At 44.0% G+C, this 19,034-nt stretch overlaps 1 protein-coding gene across 1 annotated transcript; it reads left to right on the top strand.

Annotated features, from left to right (window-relative positions):
* Positions 1–1,321: 1,321 nt before the first annotated feature.
* Positions 1,322–11,489, top strand: Ms4a8 (membrane spanning 4-domains A8). The gene is made up of 6 exons (XM_038336500.1): positions 1,322–1,522; positions 3,711–3,833; positions 8,477–8,536; positions 9,316–9,447; positions 10,697–10,810; positions 11,385–11,489. The coding sequence occupies exons 1-6, from the start codon at positions 1,322–1,324 to the stop codon at positions 11,487–11,489; spliced, it is 735 nt and encodes a 244-aa protein (XP_038192428.1).
* The last annotated feature ends 7,545 nt before the right edge of the window (positions 11,490–19,034 follow it).

Here is a 19,034-nt window from a genome sequence, read left to right as displayed (position 1 = left end):
GAGATCTAGGACCCACATGGTGGCAGGAGAAACTCAACTTCCACCAGTTACTCTCTGACCTCCAAATGTGTGACATGGAACACACACACACACACACATTACACAGATAATGGACTTTTCTTGAGCACAATGACCTCCAATTTTTTAATATGTCCCTGATACTGGAGAAGTCTCACTCTCCGTTTCCTTTTCCAAAATCTAATAGAACTGAACTCAGTGTTCCCAAGAGTCCACTGTGGCACTCCAGAGCCAGATAATGTCAATGTATGCAAACCAAGATGGAAACACTAGGAGCCATGCAAATGGGGAAAAGGCTCAGCCTGTCTTCCGGGATCACCTAACCTCTCTGGGCCGTACTTTACTAATCCGTGGGACTAAGGTTAAGATTGAAAGAGATGCCTTTGTAAAGCACTGGCTGCCTGGCATTCTCAATAAGTCCTGTAAAGAAGGCTTAATATTGTCTCTAAAATAGGATTAGCAAGGATATGGGGTTGAATTGCTCAAGAAAAAGTCATTCTCAGTTGGGGTTTTTATTTGCTTGGTTGGTTAATTGGCTGGTTGTTTTTTGTTTATTTGTTTTGCTTTGTTTTTTAGAGAGGGTTTCTGTGAAACCCTAGCAGTCTTAGAACTCACTCTATAGACAAAGCTGGCCATGAACTCACAGGGATCTGCCTGCTTCTGCCTCTTGAGGGCTGAGAGTAAAGGTGTGCACCACTCACCATGACACCTGGCTTCATTCTCAGTTATTTTAAAGTGTTTAAAGTCCTATATATGTGCACTTGTGTGGGTGTGCAAGCATATGTGTGCACATATGTATGGAGGCCACAGGTCTATGTTGCGTGTCTTCTACGCTCACTCTTCATCTTGTCTTTTAGACTGGTAACCAGCTAGCCCTAGAGATTCCCTGTCTCTCCTGCCCGGCAGGTATGCTTGGCAATAAAGACAATAACAATAAATCTGTTTTATTATTATTGTTGTTATTACATTTTATTTGCTTACTGTGGATGACCACAGATGTGCCAGTAAATGTTCTTGGAGATCAATGCACAACTTTGGGGAATCAGTTCCACCATGTGTGTCCCAGGGGCCAAACTCAGGTCATCAGGCAGTAAGTGCCTTCACCTGCTAAGACATCTCAAGGTCAAGATCCTAGGCTTGACATTTCACTAAGGTGCTGGAGATCCAAACTCATATCCACATGCTTGTGTAGCAAGTAGCTACTGTTTGGGCTATCTCCCCAGCCTCTTGAAACCTTTTGAAAACTGTAAACACAAGTATACAAATGACAAGTGACTCTATTGCATTTATTTCTTTCATCAGCATGAACCCAATGACTTCACCAGGCCCCATGGCCAATTCTGTATATGTGGTGCCACCCTACAATGGTTACCCAGTGATCACGGGAACGGTGGCTCAGGTGCCTCTGTATCCAGGCAACCAGACTCAAATCCACATAATTCATGGAAATCCACCTGGTTCGGTGCCAGTCCAGAAAGTCTTGAAAGACGGCAAAGTCCTAGGGGTAAGTGAAAGTTCACTTTGTGTAGCCCTGAGGCCACGCTACAGAGAGAGGAAAACAGAGACTTGAGATAAATGGCTAGAAATTCCAAAGAGGGAGCAGCAGACTGGGATAGCTCAGTTGGTAAAGTGCTTAGTGAAGCACTTGCAAGCTGAAAGCCATCTCCAGAGGTCCATTTGTGAGATTTTAGACTCCAAATAAGCCACCATGCACAAGAAATGTGGTACCTATAAGTTTATTTGTTGCAGTGTGGCTTGTAGGGACAGAAAGATGGACACAACCAAACTCTTCTGGTTTTGTTTCTGTTGCTGTGATAAAAAATACTCTGATGAAAAGCAACAGATGGGAGGAAGAAGTTTGTTTGGCTTACAGTTCCAGGTTACCAGGGAAGTCAAAGAGGAATTTGAAGCAGGTTACATCACATCCACAGCTAGAGCAGAGGGGAACTAACACATCTATGCTCCTTCGAGTTCTCTTATATCTTTCTCTATCCTCTACAGTTCAGGACCTCTGTCTAGGGAATAGTGCTGCCCACGACGGACTGGATCTTCCCACATGAATGAATGAGCAATGGAGACAATCCCCCACAGAAATTCCCACAGTCTAACCTAACCTAGACAGTTCCTCATTAATACTGTCTTCCTATGTGACTGCATGTTTTATCAAATTGACAGTTAAAACTAACCGGTATACTATCCATCAGTTTAATATTAGTCAAGCCACTGTGTTGTACTTATAACAAAAAGAATGTTATAGAACCATGAAGAGAACAAGGAAGCTCTTTGTGAAATGGCTGGGTCTTATTCCAAGATATGTTATTAATGTACCATTAGTATGAACCTAAGGAAACAATATATATGCTTTATACAGCATATCTGCAGGAAACACACACACAGCAGTATTTATATTAGCTTTTTATGGATGCTATAATATAGCCAATGGACTGATAGCCAAGAATAACAGAAATGCATTGCTTCACATTTCTGGAGAATATGTATCTAAAATCAAAGTCTGTCGGGATGGAAGAACTGCCATAGGTTGGGTAGCTCCCCCTGCAGGCATAAAGGAAAGATCTCTTACAGATCTTTCTCCCAGTTTCTAGTAGCTCCTTGGCTGCTGCAGCATCACTCAGATTCATGCGTGGCTGTTTCGTTTTATTTTGGTTTTTGAAGTAGGCTTTGGATCCAGAATCCTAGATTTTCACAACTAATTTTTTTAAAGTAATGACACTGGTGATATTGGATTGGAACTCGCCCTATTCCAGCATGATCTCATCTTGATCCATGGCATCAGCCACATTCCTATATTCATATCAGGCCATATGCAGAGAAACTAGGACCTCAACACTTAAATTCGGTAAAGAGTAAGGAAGGACAAAGAATCTACGAGACAAGAAAAAAAATTAAAGGCAAAAAATTACACACAAGGATGCTGAACCTAAGACTGTGTGTAATATAAAAACTAAGGGTCATCTTGCCTATCCAACATCAATCTTAGAGCTGCCCTCAGAAACTCTAGGAAGCCCTTAGAGAATATTTTGAAAAATAGCTAGTGAATAGGGAAGTGGTTCAGAGAGCAAAGTGCTTGCTAGTGTAGAGACCTGAATACAGACCCAAAGTAATCATGTAAAACTTAGGTACAATAGCATGAGCCTATAATACCAGCACTGGGAAGGAAGAGACAAGAGGATCCCTGGAGATTGCTGGCCAGCAATGTTAACCAACTGGTGTGCTCCATGTTTGGTGAGAGACTCTGTATCAGAAAAATAAGATGGAAAATGACTGATAAAGACACCTGATATCAATCTCCAGCTTCCACACTCACATACTTTCACACACATCCATGCGCATACACGTATGAACATGTACAAACACACTCATACATACCAAGAAAATTTAACAACCCAAGGATATTCTCAGGATGAAGCATTAAGTTAATAAAGTACAGAGACATTGTTTCTATGTTACCAAGATTATGCGTTTGAAAAAGAACAATAGAAGGTTATAATGAAATGTAAATGTTTGCTTTCTCCAGGGAGGGTTTGATTATAGGTAGTTTTGATTTTATTAATATGTTTCTCGCATTATCTTTTAGACCAGGGACACCAAATGGGTATTACATAAAGGAAGTAAGAGGAAAGGCAAGATCAGGGCTTAGAGGCAAAGACTTCAGCTTGTGGCTCTCCTGACAGGCCATCCAGATCCTGATTGGCTTGGTGCACATTGGCCTGGGCTCCATCATGCTCACCAACCTTTTTGGGTACTATATACCCGTGTCCCTCTATGGAGGCTTCCCCTTCTGGGGAGGCATCTGGGTGAGTAGCTCCAGTCTGATGCTCAGGGCAGCCTCATCAAGCTGCTGGGGAATACGGAGGTTCTTGATCAAAAGTCTTAGTTGGAGAAGGGGTTGGGATGGACTATAACTAACTGCCATCAGTTGGGTAGCACCAGACCATAGAAATGTGTGATCTCCCTATTCTGAAGGCCAGAAATCCAAGACAAGAATGTCAGCTGGTAATTGCCACTGCAGTCTCTCCTAACCTATGTCTAGCCATCTTCCCCTGGTGCCTGTCTTGTGTCCCAATTTCTTTGTTGTTGTTGTTGCTGCTGTTGTTGTTGTTGCTGCTGTTGCTGCTGCTGCTACTGATGATGATGATGATGGTAATGATGATGATGATGGTAGTGGTGGTGCTGGTGGTGCTGGTGGTGCTGGTGGTAAAAGTGGTGGTGCTGCTGGTGGTGGTAGTGTTGGTGGTTCTGATGATGGTGTTGATGGTGGTGGTGGTGGTGGTACTGATGGTGGTGGTACTGCTGGTGATGTTGGGAGTGGTGGTACTGGTGGTAGTGGTGGTATTGGTACTGATGGTGGTGGTGGTACTGGTGGTACTTGTGGTGGTAGTGGTGGTACTGGTGATGGTGGTACTGGTGGTGGTGGTGGTACTGGTGGTACTGGTGATGGTGGTGGTGGTAGTGGTGGTACTGGTGATGGTGATGGTGGTACTGGTGATGGTGGTGGTGGTAGTGGTGGTACTGGTGGTGGTAGTGGTGGTACTGGTGGTGGTAGTAGTGGTACTGGTGGTGGTGGTGGTGGTACTGGTGGTGGTAGTGGTGGTACTGGTGATGGTGGTGGTGGTACTGGTGGTACTGGTGGTGGTAGTGGTGGTACTGGTGATGGTGGTGGTGGTACTGGTGGTGGTACTGGTGATGGTGGTACTGATGGTAGTGGTGGTACTGGTGGTGGTGGTGGTGGTACTGGTGGTACTGGTGGTACTGGTGATGGTGGTATTTTAAATTAGCATGCAAAGTAATGGGTTTATTATGGCACTTTCACTCCTACTTTGTTCTTCTCTTCTCCCTGGCACTCCCCTCCCTTGTTTCCCTGCTCCCCTCCCACTTGACCCCTTTCTTCCCCGAATACCTCCCTGTTTTAGTTTCCTTTCTATTGCTGTGATAAAACACCCTGATGAAGCAACACAGGGGGAGAAAGGATTTGCTTCAGCTTATGATTCCAGACTACGGGCTACATTCCTTTACTGAAAAGAAGTCAAGGTGTTGAGAACTTGAAAGAGCTAGTCATATCAAATACAGTCAAGAACAAAGAGAAATGAATGCATGCACACTTACTTTACGTGCTTGCTGGGATCAACTCAAGCTCTCAACTCCGACATAATCAGGAACCCGTCTGAGGAATGGTGCTCCCCACAGTGACTTTTGTCTCCCCATATCCTTAACTTAAGATAATCACAGGCCAAATAAATGTAGGCAATCTCTCGTTGAAATGATATTACCTAAATGATCTAGGTAATATTAGGTTGACAGTTCATCACACTCCCCTTCTACTTTCATATCCAGTTTCTGTTGCCACTTTCATTTGCCATTTGCCATCAATCTTATGATCTCTTTGCCCCTTTTCATGACTTAAAACACCATGCATGCACGCACACGTGCACGCGCGCACACACACACACACACACACACTACAATCTGCCCATGAGAGAAATTATGTGGTATTCACCTTTTAGATTCTGAATTATTTCACTTAACATGACAATTTATAGTCCATCCAGGTTAACATCCACTTATAAGAATGCTAATGGATATGCATGATAGAATACACCTTTAATCCCCGCACTCTGGAGGTAGAAGCAGAAGGATCTCTGTGAGTTCAGGGACAGTCCAGTCTACAGAGTGAGCTCCAGGCCAGCCAGGGATATATAATAAAACCCTATCTAAAATCACATTATGAGGTTCTAGGATTAGGTCTTTGAAAATATGAAACTGAGGGTAAGAAATCAAGCTATCGCCCTACAAAGCTGTACCCACCAAAAACAAGGTGTTTCTTCTAGATCATCAACCCAATAATAGCAGCATTTAACTCACAAAGAAAACAATACTGGAGCTAGGCTTTCAACATTGTTCAACAGACACCCAGAAGACTAAGCTAAAAAACAACTATTTTGTTATTGTTATCCAATAGTAAGTGGCCCAGCAGTGGAGATGTCTAACTTATTGTCTATAGATGGGCTCAGAGGCCATTTCAGTGGAATCTCCAACACAATAACTATGCATTCTTTTTCTAAAAAGGTCCATGGCTTTTATTAGATTATCAAGGTTATCTGTGACTCCACAAAAAAATTGCAAGCCTTTCTCAATGCCAGTTTATTGCCTTTGGACTCTCTCATTCTTTTCCTGGTTCCTCCCCAACACACACACACACACATGCATGCACACTGCTCTTCTACAACTCCCTTTCCTTTTTGCTTTCCCCTCATCTACCTGTGATTCAAATATGAGTTTTCCCATAAATACCCAAACTCCAGAATGACCTTAGAAGGCAACCAATGCCATCCTTTCCTGTACAATGTTAATAAAATAGCTTGGCACTCTGCCATTCCCACAGCCTCACAAGCCTGCAAAACCATAAGGATGTATCCTTCAGAGATACATCCTGTTCCCTCTGACTCATAGCCACGACTCCTCCTGTTCATGACTCTTCTTCCTTGGACTCTGACCAGGACTTAGAGATCAGTCCCCTTCTTTCCCCCAACCCTCTACAGATGCCTGTACTTGTAGATAGACTTGTATTGAAATATCTCATAATGTCACAGCTACTCACTGACTTGCTGTACCATGTTAGAGCCCCTGGGTGTCTGCGAACAGCAGGATGTGCCCTTCAGGGCACAACTTTCTTCCCCTTGTCCTCGGGTGTGTTGTTGTTGTTGTTGTTGTTGTTGTTGTTGTTTGTCACTTCTTTAAGTCCGGGTCTGTCTTTCTGTCCCCTTCTAATACTAATGCCCTCCTTCTCCCGAGAGAAGAACATCTCCTCCGGCACCTCCAGAGGACTAACAAGAACATGAAATTCCAACTTCCTTCCCTTATTTCCTAACACATTTCTATAAGGGAAACATTGTAAAATTGGATTTGTTTTTCCAATGAGAGAAAGAAAAACAGGACATTTTCCTTGGAAGGGAAGCAGCTCAGACACATTTTCGCTGTAGGTGACCACAAATCTGCCCTGAGCGGGAATACGGGATGAAGACTGAGATGTTGAGTCTGATGTCGGGCTATCTAGGTTTAGTCTCGGGCTTTGCTACTTGCTCGATGATCTTGGGTGAATTGTTTAAAACCTATAAATCTCTTCTGCCCATTTTTCAAATTTACTTTATTCATTTTTAAAATTTTATACATTTATTTATATATTGTGATCACGTTCGCACCCTCTTCTCACTCCTTCTAACTCCTGTCTTTCCCCCAACTCGTCCACCTTCTACTTTCATGGTGTTTTTTTTTCTTTTGACCCACTGAGTTTAGTTAAGATTGCTTGTATGAGCATGGGTGAGTGGTATTGACTGGAGCATGGTAACTTCTTAGGGGCTACACTGCTGAAGAAAATGATTTCTCTCCTAGACCCAGATTTTGCCCATCTTTAAAAAGGAAGTAACAGCAGTGTTAGGTGGACTATTGCTCAAGGTTTAAGTATGGGATGATGAGGATGTTCTTGACTCACATTGTACAACTCTGTAAATATATTTAAATGCTGGGATTGTGTGCTTTAAATCGATGAATGGTAAGGTATGTGAACTTCCCCTCAGCAGAGCCATTTCTTAGAGCACCTCAAGTAGAACCCAGCAGATAGTAGCTTTTATGAAATCTTAGCTACTCTCTCCCAGACCACCATTGTTATCACTCTGGGAAAGCAATGGCAAGCGATCCCTGAGCCACGTTGCCTGCAGAGCACCAACAATGGGGGGAGAAAATTTCCCCTTGTGTGATGCTCAGCGTCAGAGACTCTCATTCATTATCTAAGTGATTGACAGAACCCATTCAGGCATGAAACCAGAAGGACTGGTGCTGAACTCCTGTCTGGACACCCAGAGGAATCAGTACCCTTCCCCTCTCCCCTCCAGGGGGTCCACATCTCATAAACCCTGGTCAAAACCCTGGAAAGTAACAGATGGTGGACATATGTAAACCAATACCAGGAAATGAGGTACATCAGTTGGGAACTATGAACAAGATATAGTAAATATGAGACATAAGTTATAACAATGATGCCTAAAAAGATATGAACGGCCACATTGTTTTCAGATGAGGAAATAAAGACTTGGAGCGGCTATTAATCCGCCAAAGATGATTTAAGTTTCAAACTAGATTTTAAAACCTGCTCTGGTTCTTTGACTGTGTGTATGGTTTATAATTTATGTGTTCTCAGTGTGTACTCTGCTCTTTTAAATAAACAGCAGCCATGGGCAGGGGAAGGGGGACCTGTTCTGGTGAGTCCTAAAATCCTGACTATCCCAGCACTGTCCTTTAGCAAGGCAGCAAACACATTTTCTACCACTGCAGAGCTGGGATTGCCATAAGTAACTCTGTGAGAGACATCCCTCTCAGAATCAGATTCCTAAGAAAGCGTACACTGCTGCCTAACACTTGGTAAATTCCCAATCTCGTGCACAAGTTTATCATTTCAGGATCTCTCTCAGTGGCGGCAGAAAAACAACCCAATTCACCATGCCTGGTAAGTCACATTCTGAGGCTGTGCGTCCAGCGGGGATCTGTAGTGTCACAGTAAGGAATAAGACTGACAAGCAATCCTTCCCTCACTCTGGCTCCACCAAGACCAAACCTAAGGCACTCACTTTCACGCTAACCCTTACGTACAGGACACAGACCACACACACACAACTCAGAAAAGGAAGAGCAATGCTTCCACCACTGTCAAGGTGTCAGGATGGAAAGAAAGGCAGAGGAAGAAAGCACTGGCTTGCATAGGAGACCTTCATAGGAGGAGACACAAAGCTGGGAGGTACTCGGAACACAGTACACAGAGTATGTCCATAGCACATAGAACACATAAAACATTTCTGCAGGGGCCAGTAAAGGTTCCAGCACCTGCTTCACTAAGAAATCCAGAAACTGAACTCTGAAGAACTACGTAGAAAGAGCTTTTTCTGCTTCCCTAGTAATGGACCAGTATAATAGCTGCTTCCTTGATGGCAGGTTGCCCGGAGTAACTGTTTCCTAGTGATCAGGACCCTACAATCAGATGAGCACTAGTGGAAAACATCCAGAAAGGGAAGTTCAACATATCTAGACATACCTTTCTGTAGATGGTCCAGATGCATAAAGGGTTTCATACCATTGAACCCTGACTTTTACCATCAAATGGTTTTGACGGTAAAGATTACACACAGTCTAACTGAACACAGTGCAAATGGAGGACGGGAGCGTGCTGAATCTGGCGTCTCAGCTTTGCTCAGCTTCCTCTCCCGCCTCGACCCTGTGTGTCCTCTCCAGATGAATGCCAGTGTGGGCCTGAACATCTTCAGCGCCATCTCTTCTGCAGTGGGCGTTATGCTCTTCATCACGGATATGTGTTTCACAGGAACAGCTATCCCTAACTACCATTACTACGGCAGCAGGGTGAGTGTCCTCAGTCAAAGATCTCTGCCACCCCTCAGCTATGTTCAGACCATGCCAGAAAGAGCCCAGCAGCTAGGTCTTCCCTCTGATTCTTGTTAATGTGGGAGAAATGGGGGGGGCAGGGCCTTAAGGTGCAGTCAGGGTCGGAGACATTTTCGTTTTGAGGAGTGACACTTTGAAATCCAGGTTGTGTTTTACACTGACGACGTCTCCGTTATGGCCTCAGCACTCAAACCTGGTACTCAGCGGCCACAGGGGATTGCGAGACTGAACCTAATGGGCGGCGTTGGGCATGTTCTCTCTGCCTGCCCGTAGACCACAGCCCCTCCCAGCAGACAAGTTCTCCCCTCCCCAGCCCCCTCTCTCTTCTACACTATCTCTCCCCTCCATTTTCTTAAAGGTTTTCTAGAGGCACACAAGCTTGCTTTCAGCTTCTCCTTCTCACAAGGCAACTCCATCCTTCAGTTGCTAGAGACAAAACCATTGACCCCTCTCTCTCACTTCTCAGCTGGGTCCTTAAAGAATCCAGCTGGGTTTTTTTGGGGGGGGTGGGGGAAGAATGCATACAGAATCCAGACATGTTTTCCACTTTCTTCCCAGTGTAGAGTGTGTCCTAGCTACTGTGTCTCTCATCTCAGTCACCAAAACAGCCTCCCCTGCACCTGCTCCTGACCCTCTCCCTATCCCTACCTCTCCCCTGCTCCTACCCCTGATCCTGACCCTCTCCCTACCTCTACCCCTCCCCTGCCCCTGCTCCTGACCCTCTCCCTACCTCTACCCCTCCCCTGCCCCTGCTCCTGACCCTCTCCCTACCCCTACCCCTCCCCTGCTCCTACCCCTGCTCCTGACCCTCTCCCTATCCCTACCCCTCCCCTGTCCTGATCCCGCCCCCCGCCCCCTGCCTCCCTGGTCTCCTCAAAGCTCTCTTCAGCATGGCATCCAGCTGATCCCTCTGACACACAAGGCCATGTGTATTCTCTACTCAACCCATTTTATTAATAAATTACCCCTGATACAACCTTTTACAGCATTTCCTTAACCAATGATTCTCCTCCCAAAAAGGCCACTGCAGTGGATGATAAAATAATCATTTTCCACCCACACTTCAGCCTCACAAAGACCTGGGAGACAATTGTCCCCATAAGGCTAAGAGAGGGAGACTTTGCCAAGGCCACACAGAGGGCCCATTGCAGAGTCTTGTCAAACTCCTGGCCCAGTACTGATGCCCTCGAATTTTTTTTTTTTCTGATTCCAGAATATAGGCATGGCTATTTCTGGTGTGCTTCTCATCTTCTGCCTTCTGGAGCTCTGCATTGCTAGTGTGTCTTCGCACTTTGGCTGCCAAGTGACCTGCTGTCAGCACAACAATGTGAGTCCTGGGGTGCCCTGGTGGGTAGAAATACACCCCAAGAGATTGGAAGACTAACAGGGTCTCTGTGGATTTTGTTCCTGCGAAAGAGGAGGAAGTGGGAAAATAGCCACAGGTCTCAGTGTTTACCTTTAACTTGTCTTTATTGCTGGGGTGCCTTAGTCTACTCTCCATTGTTAGCACTCGGCTGGGTAATTTATAAAATAAAGAGGTCTTCTTGCCTCTCAGTTCTAGTGGCTGGAGTAGCTACACAGCTTTGCCCTCGAGTACTTCTGAGCAGAGGCCTTCTCTGCCTGGGTTATAGCACAGCAGAGAAGGAAAACGAAGAGTGGCCTCGTTGAGAAAGGTTGAAGCATGTGGGGTGGCCTTGCTTTATTACAGCATCCTCTTGAGAAAAGTAGCCCTCTCCCTGAGTCAAGAATAAACCCATTCATGAAAGGGGTACCCACAGCCTAATCGCTGTCCCCAGACCTCAGCCACACCATGCTAGAGTGTAGGCTTCCAGCAATGAACCTCTGGAGGACTACTCTAGCGTTCTGGAAGTGTGCACCTGCTGTGTGCCTTTGTTTTTCAGGTGGATGTGGTCATTCCAAATGTCTATGCAACAAATCCAACAGTCGTCCCAGAACCACCAATCCCAGTACCAAGTTACTCCAGTGTAGTTCAAGACTCCAGATAAGTGAAGGTGAAAATTCTAGAAGACTTTCACTGAGACCAAGTGATGGCCTCCCCTGCGTAGGCTCCTGTAAGCCAGGTTCTTCTTTTCCTGACAAACTGGGGGAAATGTCTCTCTTACTGCTTATTCTGTGGACTTGTGCTTCAGTTCACCCTGGCAAGTGCTGCTGGCTCTCTACTAGAACAAGGTGGGAGACTGAAGTGAATTTACATGAAGATGTCCTCCCGAGACACGCGCATCTGTATGGTGGTAGGCGTCTCTCCGCCAGCCTTGGTGTATGTACAACCACGTACTCCCTGCCTACAGGAATAGAGAAATAGAATAGAAAAATTGTTATCTCATCACCCAAATTCCCTCTGTTCGTCATTCAATCTTCTAATAAATATATATTAAGCATCAGAAATGCCCAAGGCTTTATTCGTGGCAGACGTGAACATGATATAGTTTTTGACCTTGTGGATAAGCAAACTACTGGCCTTAAAAGGAAAAAAAAATCTCTTTTGCTAATCCAGAGCAGTATGGCGGGAGTGGGGGGAGCAACACAGAAGAAGCTCAGGTGGATATGGTTTTTTTCCAACAGTGATGCAAGAAGGAGTGAGAAATCATAGAGCTGGGAGACCTCCAGAGAGGGCCAGCCTCTGAAATGGCCGGTACCTTTGTACACTGACACCACTGAGTTCCGTACGTTGAGTTTTAGTATATGATTTTGGGGCGTATACAAATGCCCAGCCTATAAGACAGACTATGTGAAGTCTGCTGATATGATTCAAGATAACATGTATAAGAAACCAACACGTGAGTTGGGGGTTTCCGTTTCCAACCATGAGAGATGGGATCAGCCATATTTAGAGATGAGTTGTCAAAATTGCTAGTGGAGCAAGGGTACTACAGCATCTGCTATGTAGGAACCAGAGGTGATGTTAAATACCCAACAACCACAGGACATCCCCAGAGCAAAGAAAGGTCTAGCCCAAAATGGCAACAATGCTAAGGTTGAGAAATAAACCTTGTTGTTTTTTTTTTTTTTTGAGAAAAAGGCCATGAAAGAGTAATTCTTCCAAACACACAAATATAGAGAGTCAGATTTCCTTCATATACCCACACCAAAAACAAACTATTAAAACAGAACAGATGGTAAAGTCTACATTTCTTCAGACATAAAAGATATACACAAATCTGATGAGGTTCAGGATGCTCTGACCCAAAATGTGTCATCAGGCACTTGAGAAAACCTATAAGCGGGAGGTCACTCCCACCTTCCCTTGCCTGTCCCCCTGAATATGGAGCTCACCCTCTGTCCCCACCTAGAGAAAAAGCATTCTGCTGTCTGAAGACACAGAGAAGACATTAGGCAAACAGGCCATGTGAAGCTCACCCGTTCATCACCTTAAATCACCCTTTTTAAATTGTTTTCAGATGTTATTCATTTTTATTTTATGTGTATGGAGTGTTTTGCCTTCATTTATGTGTGGTCTGGGAGAGGCCCTAGTGCCCAAAGAGTGAGTTTCCGTTCTGAAGCCTCACAACCCTGCCTAGAAGCCCTCGTTCCTCCTCCCCAGTGTGCAATCTGGGTCCTCCAGTCAGACTCAGCAGCTCCTGGGGAAAGCCCACCAGACTTGATCATAGACTCACTCGTTTTACACAATCATACAATACCCGCCCGTGCAGGTGGCAACCAGGTCTCCAACACTCTAGCTGAGCAACCTGCCCCCCGCTTCTTTACAGAGGCACTGGCTGTAAGGGAGCAAAGTAACCATTCTTTCTCATCTACCCTGGAGACTCTCAAAGACCCAGAAAGGCCTTTTACCTATGGACCTGAGAGAGAATGTGGGAGTTCCCAAAGCCATAGGAGTGTGAGTCACGTTACAGCTCAGACATTCCAACATGCAGATCAGCATGTCCTCTCCATTCACTCTACTTCCAGACCCCGGGATGATGATTCTTGGTGGGATCATTATTACCTACATAATGCAGCAATGCCTTGTCCAGAAGTCTTCTAAGAATGCCTTTATAGCCTCCTGCTACCGTGATGTGAGTCCTGGGGCTTTCTGGGGGGAAGGATGGTCTCTAGAGGGACCTCCTGTTTCTGCCTCCCTACCCAGAGACAAGTATAGTGACACAACATCAGAGTCCTTCAAGTCTGCACATCCTTCTTGCATCTTTATTACTAAGCCTTTGCTTTGCCTGTGTTCCATAAGTATGTATATTCCAGTTCCAACCATCATGACAAATACATTGGGCAAATCAAGTCAAGAAAGCCACCCATGGGGTCATTCCAGAAAGCTCCAATATTTCAAGAAGCAAACCTAGAGGCCAAAATAAGTCATCTCCCTTCTGGGTATACATCATCCCGCCTCTTCCTTTCTTAAAAGACTGAGTGTTAGGATTCAGGCATTATGCTAGCCTGCCCTGTCATCTGGCAGGAAGTACCCAGGCTGTACCATGGCCAGCCCAGGGTCCAATGGCTGCTATGTCACTACATAGTCTGTACGCAGATGCAAAGGTCCCTGTTTGTGAATTTTTTTAATTGCTTTTATTGAGCTATATAATTTTCTCTGCTCCCCTACCTTTCCTCCTCTCCCTTTCTACCCTCTCCCATGGCTCCCATGCTCCCAACTTACTCAGGAAATCTTGTCTTTTTCTACTTCCCATGTAGATTAGATACATGTATGTCTCTCTTAGGGACTTCTTTGTTGTCTAGGTTATCTGGGATTGTGAATTGTAGACAGTTTTTTCTTTGCTTTATCTCTAAAAGTCACTTATGAGTGAGTACATATGATATCTGTCTTTCTGGGACTGGGTTAACTCACTCAACATGATGTATTCTAGATCCATTTGCCTGTAAATTTCAAGATGTTGTTTTTTTCTGCTGTGTAGTACTCCATTGTGTAAATGTACCACAATTTCCTTATCCATTCTTTGGTTGAGGGGCATTTAGGTTGTATCCAAGTTCTGGCTATGACAAACAATGCTGCTATGAACATAGTTGATCACATGTCCTTGTGGTATGATTGAGCATCCTTTGGATATATACCCAAAAGTGGTATTGCTGGGTCTTGAGGAAGGTTGTTTCCTAATTCTCTGAGAAATTGCCATACTGATATCCAAAGGGGCTGTACCAGTTTGCACTCCCACCAGCAATGGAGGAGTATTCCCCTTATTCAACATCCTCTCCAACAAAAGTTGTCATCAGTATTTTTGATCTTGGCCATTCTTACAGGTATAAGATGGAATCTCAGAGTTGTTTTGATTTGCATTTCTCTGATGACTAAGGATATTGAACATTTCCTTAAGTGTCTTTCAGCCATTTTAGATTCCTCTGTTAAGAGTTCTCTGCTTAGATCAATACCCCATTTTTTATTGGATTATTTGTTCTTTTGATTACCACTTTATTGAGTTCCTTGTATATTTTGGAGATCAGCCATCAGTCTGATGTGGGGTTAGTGAAGATCTTTTCCCATTCTGTAGGCTGTCACTTTGTCTTGTTGACCATATTCTTTGCTTTACAGAAGCTTTTAAGTTTCAGGAGGTCCCATTTATTAATTGTTTCTCTCAGTATCTATGCTGCTGGGGTTATATTTAGGAAGTGGTCTTCTTGCCAATGCATTCAAGTGTACTTCCCATTTTCTCTTCTATAAGGTTCAGTGTGGCTAGCTTTATGTTGAGGTCTTTGATCCATTTGGACTTGAGTTTTGTGCATGGAGATAGATATGAATCCATTTTCATTCTTCTACGTGTTAATATCCAGTTATGCCAGCACCATTTGTTAAATATGCTTTCTTTTTCTATTTTATATTTTTTGCTTCTTGTCAAAAGTCAGGTGTTTTTAGGTGTGTGGATTAATATCCAGGTCTTCAATTTGGTTCCATTGGTCCTCCTTTCTGTTTTTATGACAATACTAGGCTGTTTTCCATACTGTAGCTCTTCAGTAGAGTTTGAAGTCATGGATTGTGATACTTCCAGAAGTTTCTTTATTGTATAGGATTGTTTTGGCTATCCTGGGTTTTTTGCTTTCCAGGTCTGTGAAGAATTTTGCTGGGTTTTTGATGGGCATTGCATTGAATTTGTAGATTGCTTTCAGAAGATTGCCATTTTTTGCCATTTCTTTGGTGGGTTTTTTTTTTCAGTTTTTCAAGACAGTGCTTTTCTGTAGCTTTGAAACCTGTCCTGGAACTATCTCTTGTAGACCAGGCTGGCCTCAAACTCACAGAGATCTGCCTGCCTCTGCCTCCTAAGTGCTGGTATTAAAGGTGTACACCACCACTGTTTTGAATGGATAAGAAAAAATGTGATACATTTACACAATGGAGTACTACACAATAGAAAAAATAATGACATCTTGAATTTTGCAGGAAAATGGATGGAGCTAGAACACATCATTTTGAGTGAGGTAACCCAGACACAGAAAGACAATTATCACATATACTCACTATAAGTAGTTTTTAAACATTAAACAAAGAAAGCCAGTCTACAAATCACAATCACAGAGAACTTAGACAACAATGAGGACACTAAGAGAGACTTACAGAGATCTAATCTACATGGGAAGTAGAAAAAGACAAGATCTCCTGAGTAAATTGGGAGCATAGGGACCTTGGGGAAGGGTTGAACAGGGGAGGGGAGAGGCAGAGAGGGGAGCAGAGAAAAATGTAAAGCTCAATAAAAATCAATAAGAGAATTATTTTAAAAAAGAGTGGTATAACTGGATCTTAAGGTAGATTGATTCCCATCTTGCCGAGGAGCAACTACACTGATTTCGGTAGTGTGTATACAAGTTTGCACTCCCACCAGCAATGCATGAACGTTCTCCTTACTTCATATCACAGCCTGAACTGTCACTTTGTTTCTTTGTTTGTTTGTTTTTAAAACAATTTTATTTTACATTGTTTTTCTTTTTTCTTTTATCAGAGGCAGTTTCTGGTTTTATCTTTCATCTTGTGACAATCAAGAATTTGGACCTTTGGGTTGTCACCAGGCAAGAGAGTAGCAGGATTGATGGGGGTAGGTTTCTCAAACTAGACTCAACGATGATCCAGGAGTAGGGCCTGGTATTGGTTCACACAGGCATTAGACAGCCTGAGTTGTGGTTTTTCTTGGGGGAGAGCCTCAACTGTGTGGGGTGTTATGCATGTATAACCTGACCTAGAGCCAGGAAGTAGTGATGCAGGTCTTTAATCCCAGCACTCAGGAGGCAGAGGCAGGTGGATCTCTGTGAGTTTGAAGCCAGCCTGGTCTACAAAGTGAGTTCTAGGGCAGCCAGGGCTACACAGAGAAACCCTGTCTTCAGCAGAAACAACAACAGAAACAGCAGAAACAACAAGGTCCTGAGCCAGAGTTAACCTTTTATTTTATTTTATTTTATTTTATTTTATTTTATTTTAAATTAGACTAGCAGTAGTCACCATAGTTCTTAGGCATATGGTTCATCCTGGGTCTACCAGGTTCACTTGTTTGGATGGACATCTATATCACAGGACATTTTCATGGCCTCGGAGTTTGGGTGAAAATCCCTTTTGTAATGTTTTTTGTCTTGGGGACAAACAGATGAAAAGGTTTTGATTCACCTGGAAGCGCCAGGCTGGAGTCAAAGTCAGAGCTGCTTTTAAAGCCTCATATGCCTACTGTTTAGTCTCAGTCTAGCTTGGGGATCAGTACCCCTTCTTGTGCTGATGTAGAGAGGCCTTGCTCTTTCTGTAAACTCTGGTATCCAGAGGCAATACCTAAGAACCTATTCTAGCCACACCCAGGAACTCTTAAACCTGTCTCAGTCTTTGAAGTTGGGATCTGAAAGATGGCAGCAATCCTCTGAGACAGGCTCTGCTCAGTTCGCCTTAGCTGGTAGCCAAGATAGGAAGCCTGTGATGTATAAAGTGGGTCTTTCTTAGCACTCTATAACCCAAGGTCTGTAGCTCTTGGGCTTTATAATTTAATTTAGGCTAGAAAACTCCCCCTCCCCACCCACTGACCTTTAGGTTCTCATGAAGACCACTTACCCCTGCCCAGACCCTGATCAAATCTCCTCTTCAAAGTACTTAACATACCCAGGGCCAGAGTCCCACCTCCTGCTATCCAGGAAGTTGAGGAATCCCTATTCCTATTTCCCACTCTCGACAAGATCCACAGCTTAGTTAATCATTTCCAGCCTGAAATCTGCTGAGACTGCTGGTTATGCTCAGACCCTTGGCCCCTATATTACACGGGGATAGAAATTAACCAGACTGTCAGCTGAGTGACTGCCACAACTCATTGTGACTGGGGGCGCCCAAATGAACATTAGAGGGCTTGCCACGGGGCTAGAAATGACCTAGTATCCAAAACCTTTAACGGGGGCACTTTCCCTTGTTCTAATATCGTCTGTGTTCTGCCTTTTGGGTTAATTCACTCAGACAACAGCAATATCACTGGGTCCCCAAGACCACTCGGGGGACATATACTAATGATTTGACTACATGTGCCTCTTCTGATGTACGTTCTCAAACTAAAAAAAAAACCCTTTTATGCATCTTAGTATACTTTCTGCCCCAAGTATACTGATATAATGGGGAAGAAGAGAGAACACATTTTAATATGGGCCCTGGACTACAAAAAAAAAGAGCTGTGCCTGTCCTCATCTCACTCCCAGTTGGAGCAGATAGAGCTGGCTCAACAGCCATAGACACATCAGCCTTTATCAGGAGATGAGAACTTAAGGAACTAAGCAATCAACTAAGGTTGATCAGGACCTAGAGGTGTTAAAAGTTTCCTTTTTGAATCAGAACAACAGCAGTTAGACTCCCTTGTGGAAGTGGTCCTGCAAAACCAGAGAGGCCCAGATTAACCTCTCATGAAACAGGAAACTACGTATGCTTTAGGAAAGAACCCCATTGTTTCTATGCTAATTGATCAGGTGTAATTAGAAAAACATCTTGCCATGCTAGGGAAAACCTAAGAGAAAGAGGTGGGGGAGAGATAATAGGTACCAGTCTCTGTTCTCTTGGTTCCCCTGGCTAACTACTCTGCTATCAGCATTGGCTGGGCCTTTCATTCTCACTCTGATTGGATTAACAGTGGGGTCCTACACTTTAAATTGCATGGCCGAATGGGCAGAAGAGAGGTTCAATGTTTCCCCATCTTGTTTCAGCTGGAGCCATTTTTGGTTTAACAGAAGCTGACCTCCCTCTGCTTTCTACCTGCTCTGTGAAAAGTCCCATGGGGATGCTTGTTTCAGAAACTCAGGTTCAGGTAACTGATTGTTCTTGGCTTCTGTTACACTGCTTGCTTGCTTTATCTCCACGTTTCCTAATTTTCTGAGAAATCACCACACTGTACCACCTTGCATTCCCACTAGCAATGCAGAAGTGTTCCTTCCCTTTCTCCCCCCACAGCCTCTCCAGCATAAGTTGTCATCAGTGTTTTTGATTTTGGCCATTTTTACAGGTGTTAGATGGAATCTCAGAATTGTTTTGATTTGCATTTCTCTGATGACTAAGGATATTGAACATTTTCTTAAGTGTCTTTCAGCCATTTTAGATTCCTCTGTTGAGAGTTCTCTGTTTAGGTCTATACTCC

The sequence above is a fragment of the Arvicola amphibius genome, chromosome 1 (genome assembly GCF_903992535.2).
Source record: "Arvicola amphibius chromosome 1, mArvAmp1.2, whole genome shotgun sequence".
Classification (NCBI taxonomy): domain Eukaryota; kingdom Metazoa; phylum Chordata; class Mammalia; order Rodentia; family Cricetidae; genus Arvicola; species Arvicola amphibius.
The sequence above is the reverse complement of the archived record's forward strand: the minus strand, read 5'-3'. Positions and strand labels throughout refer to the sequence as shown.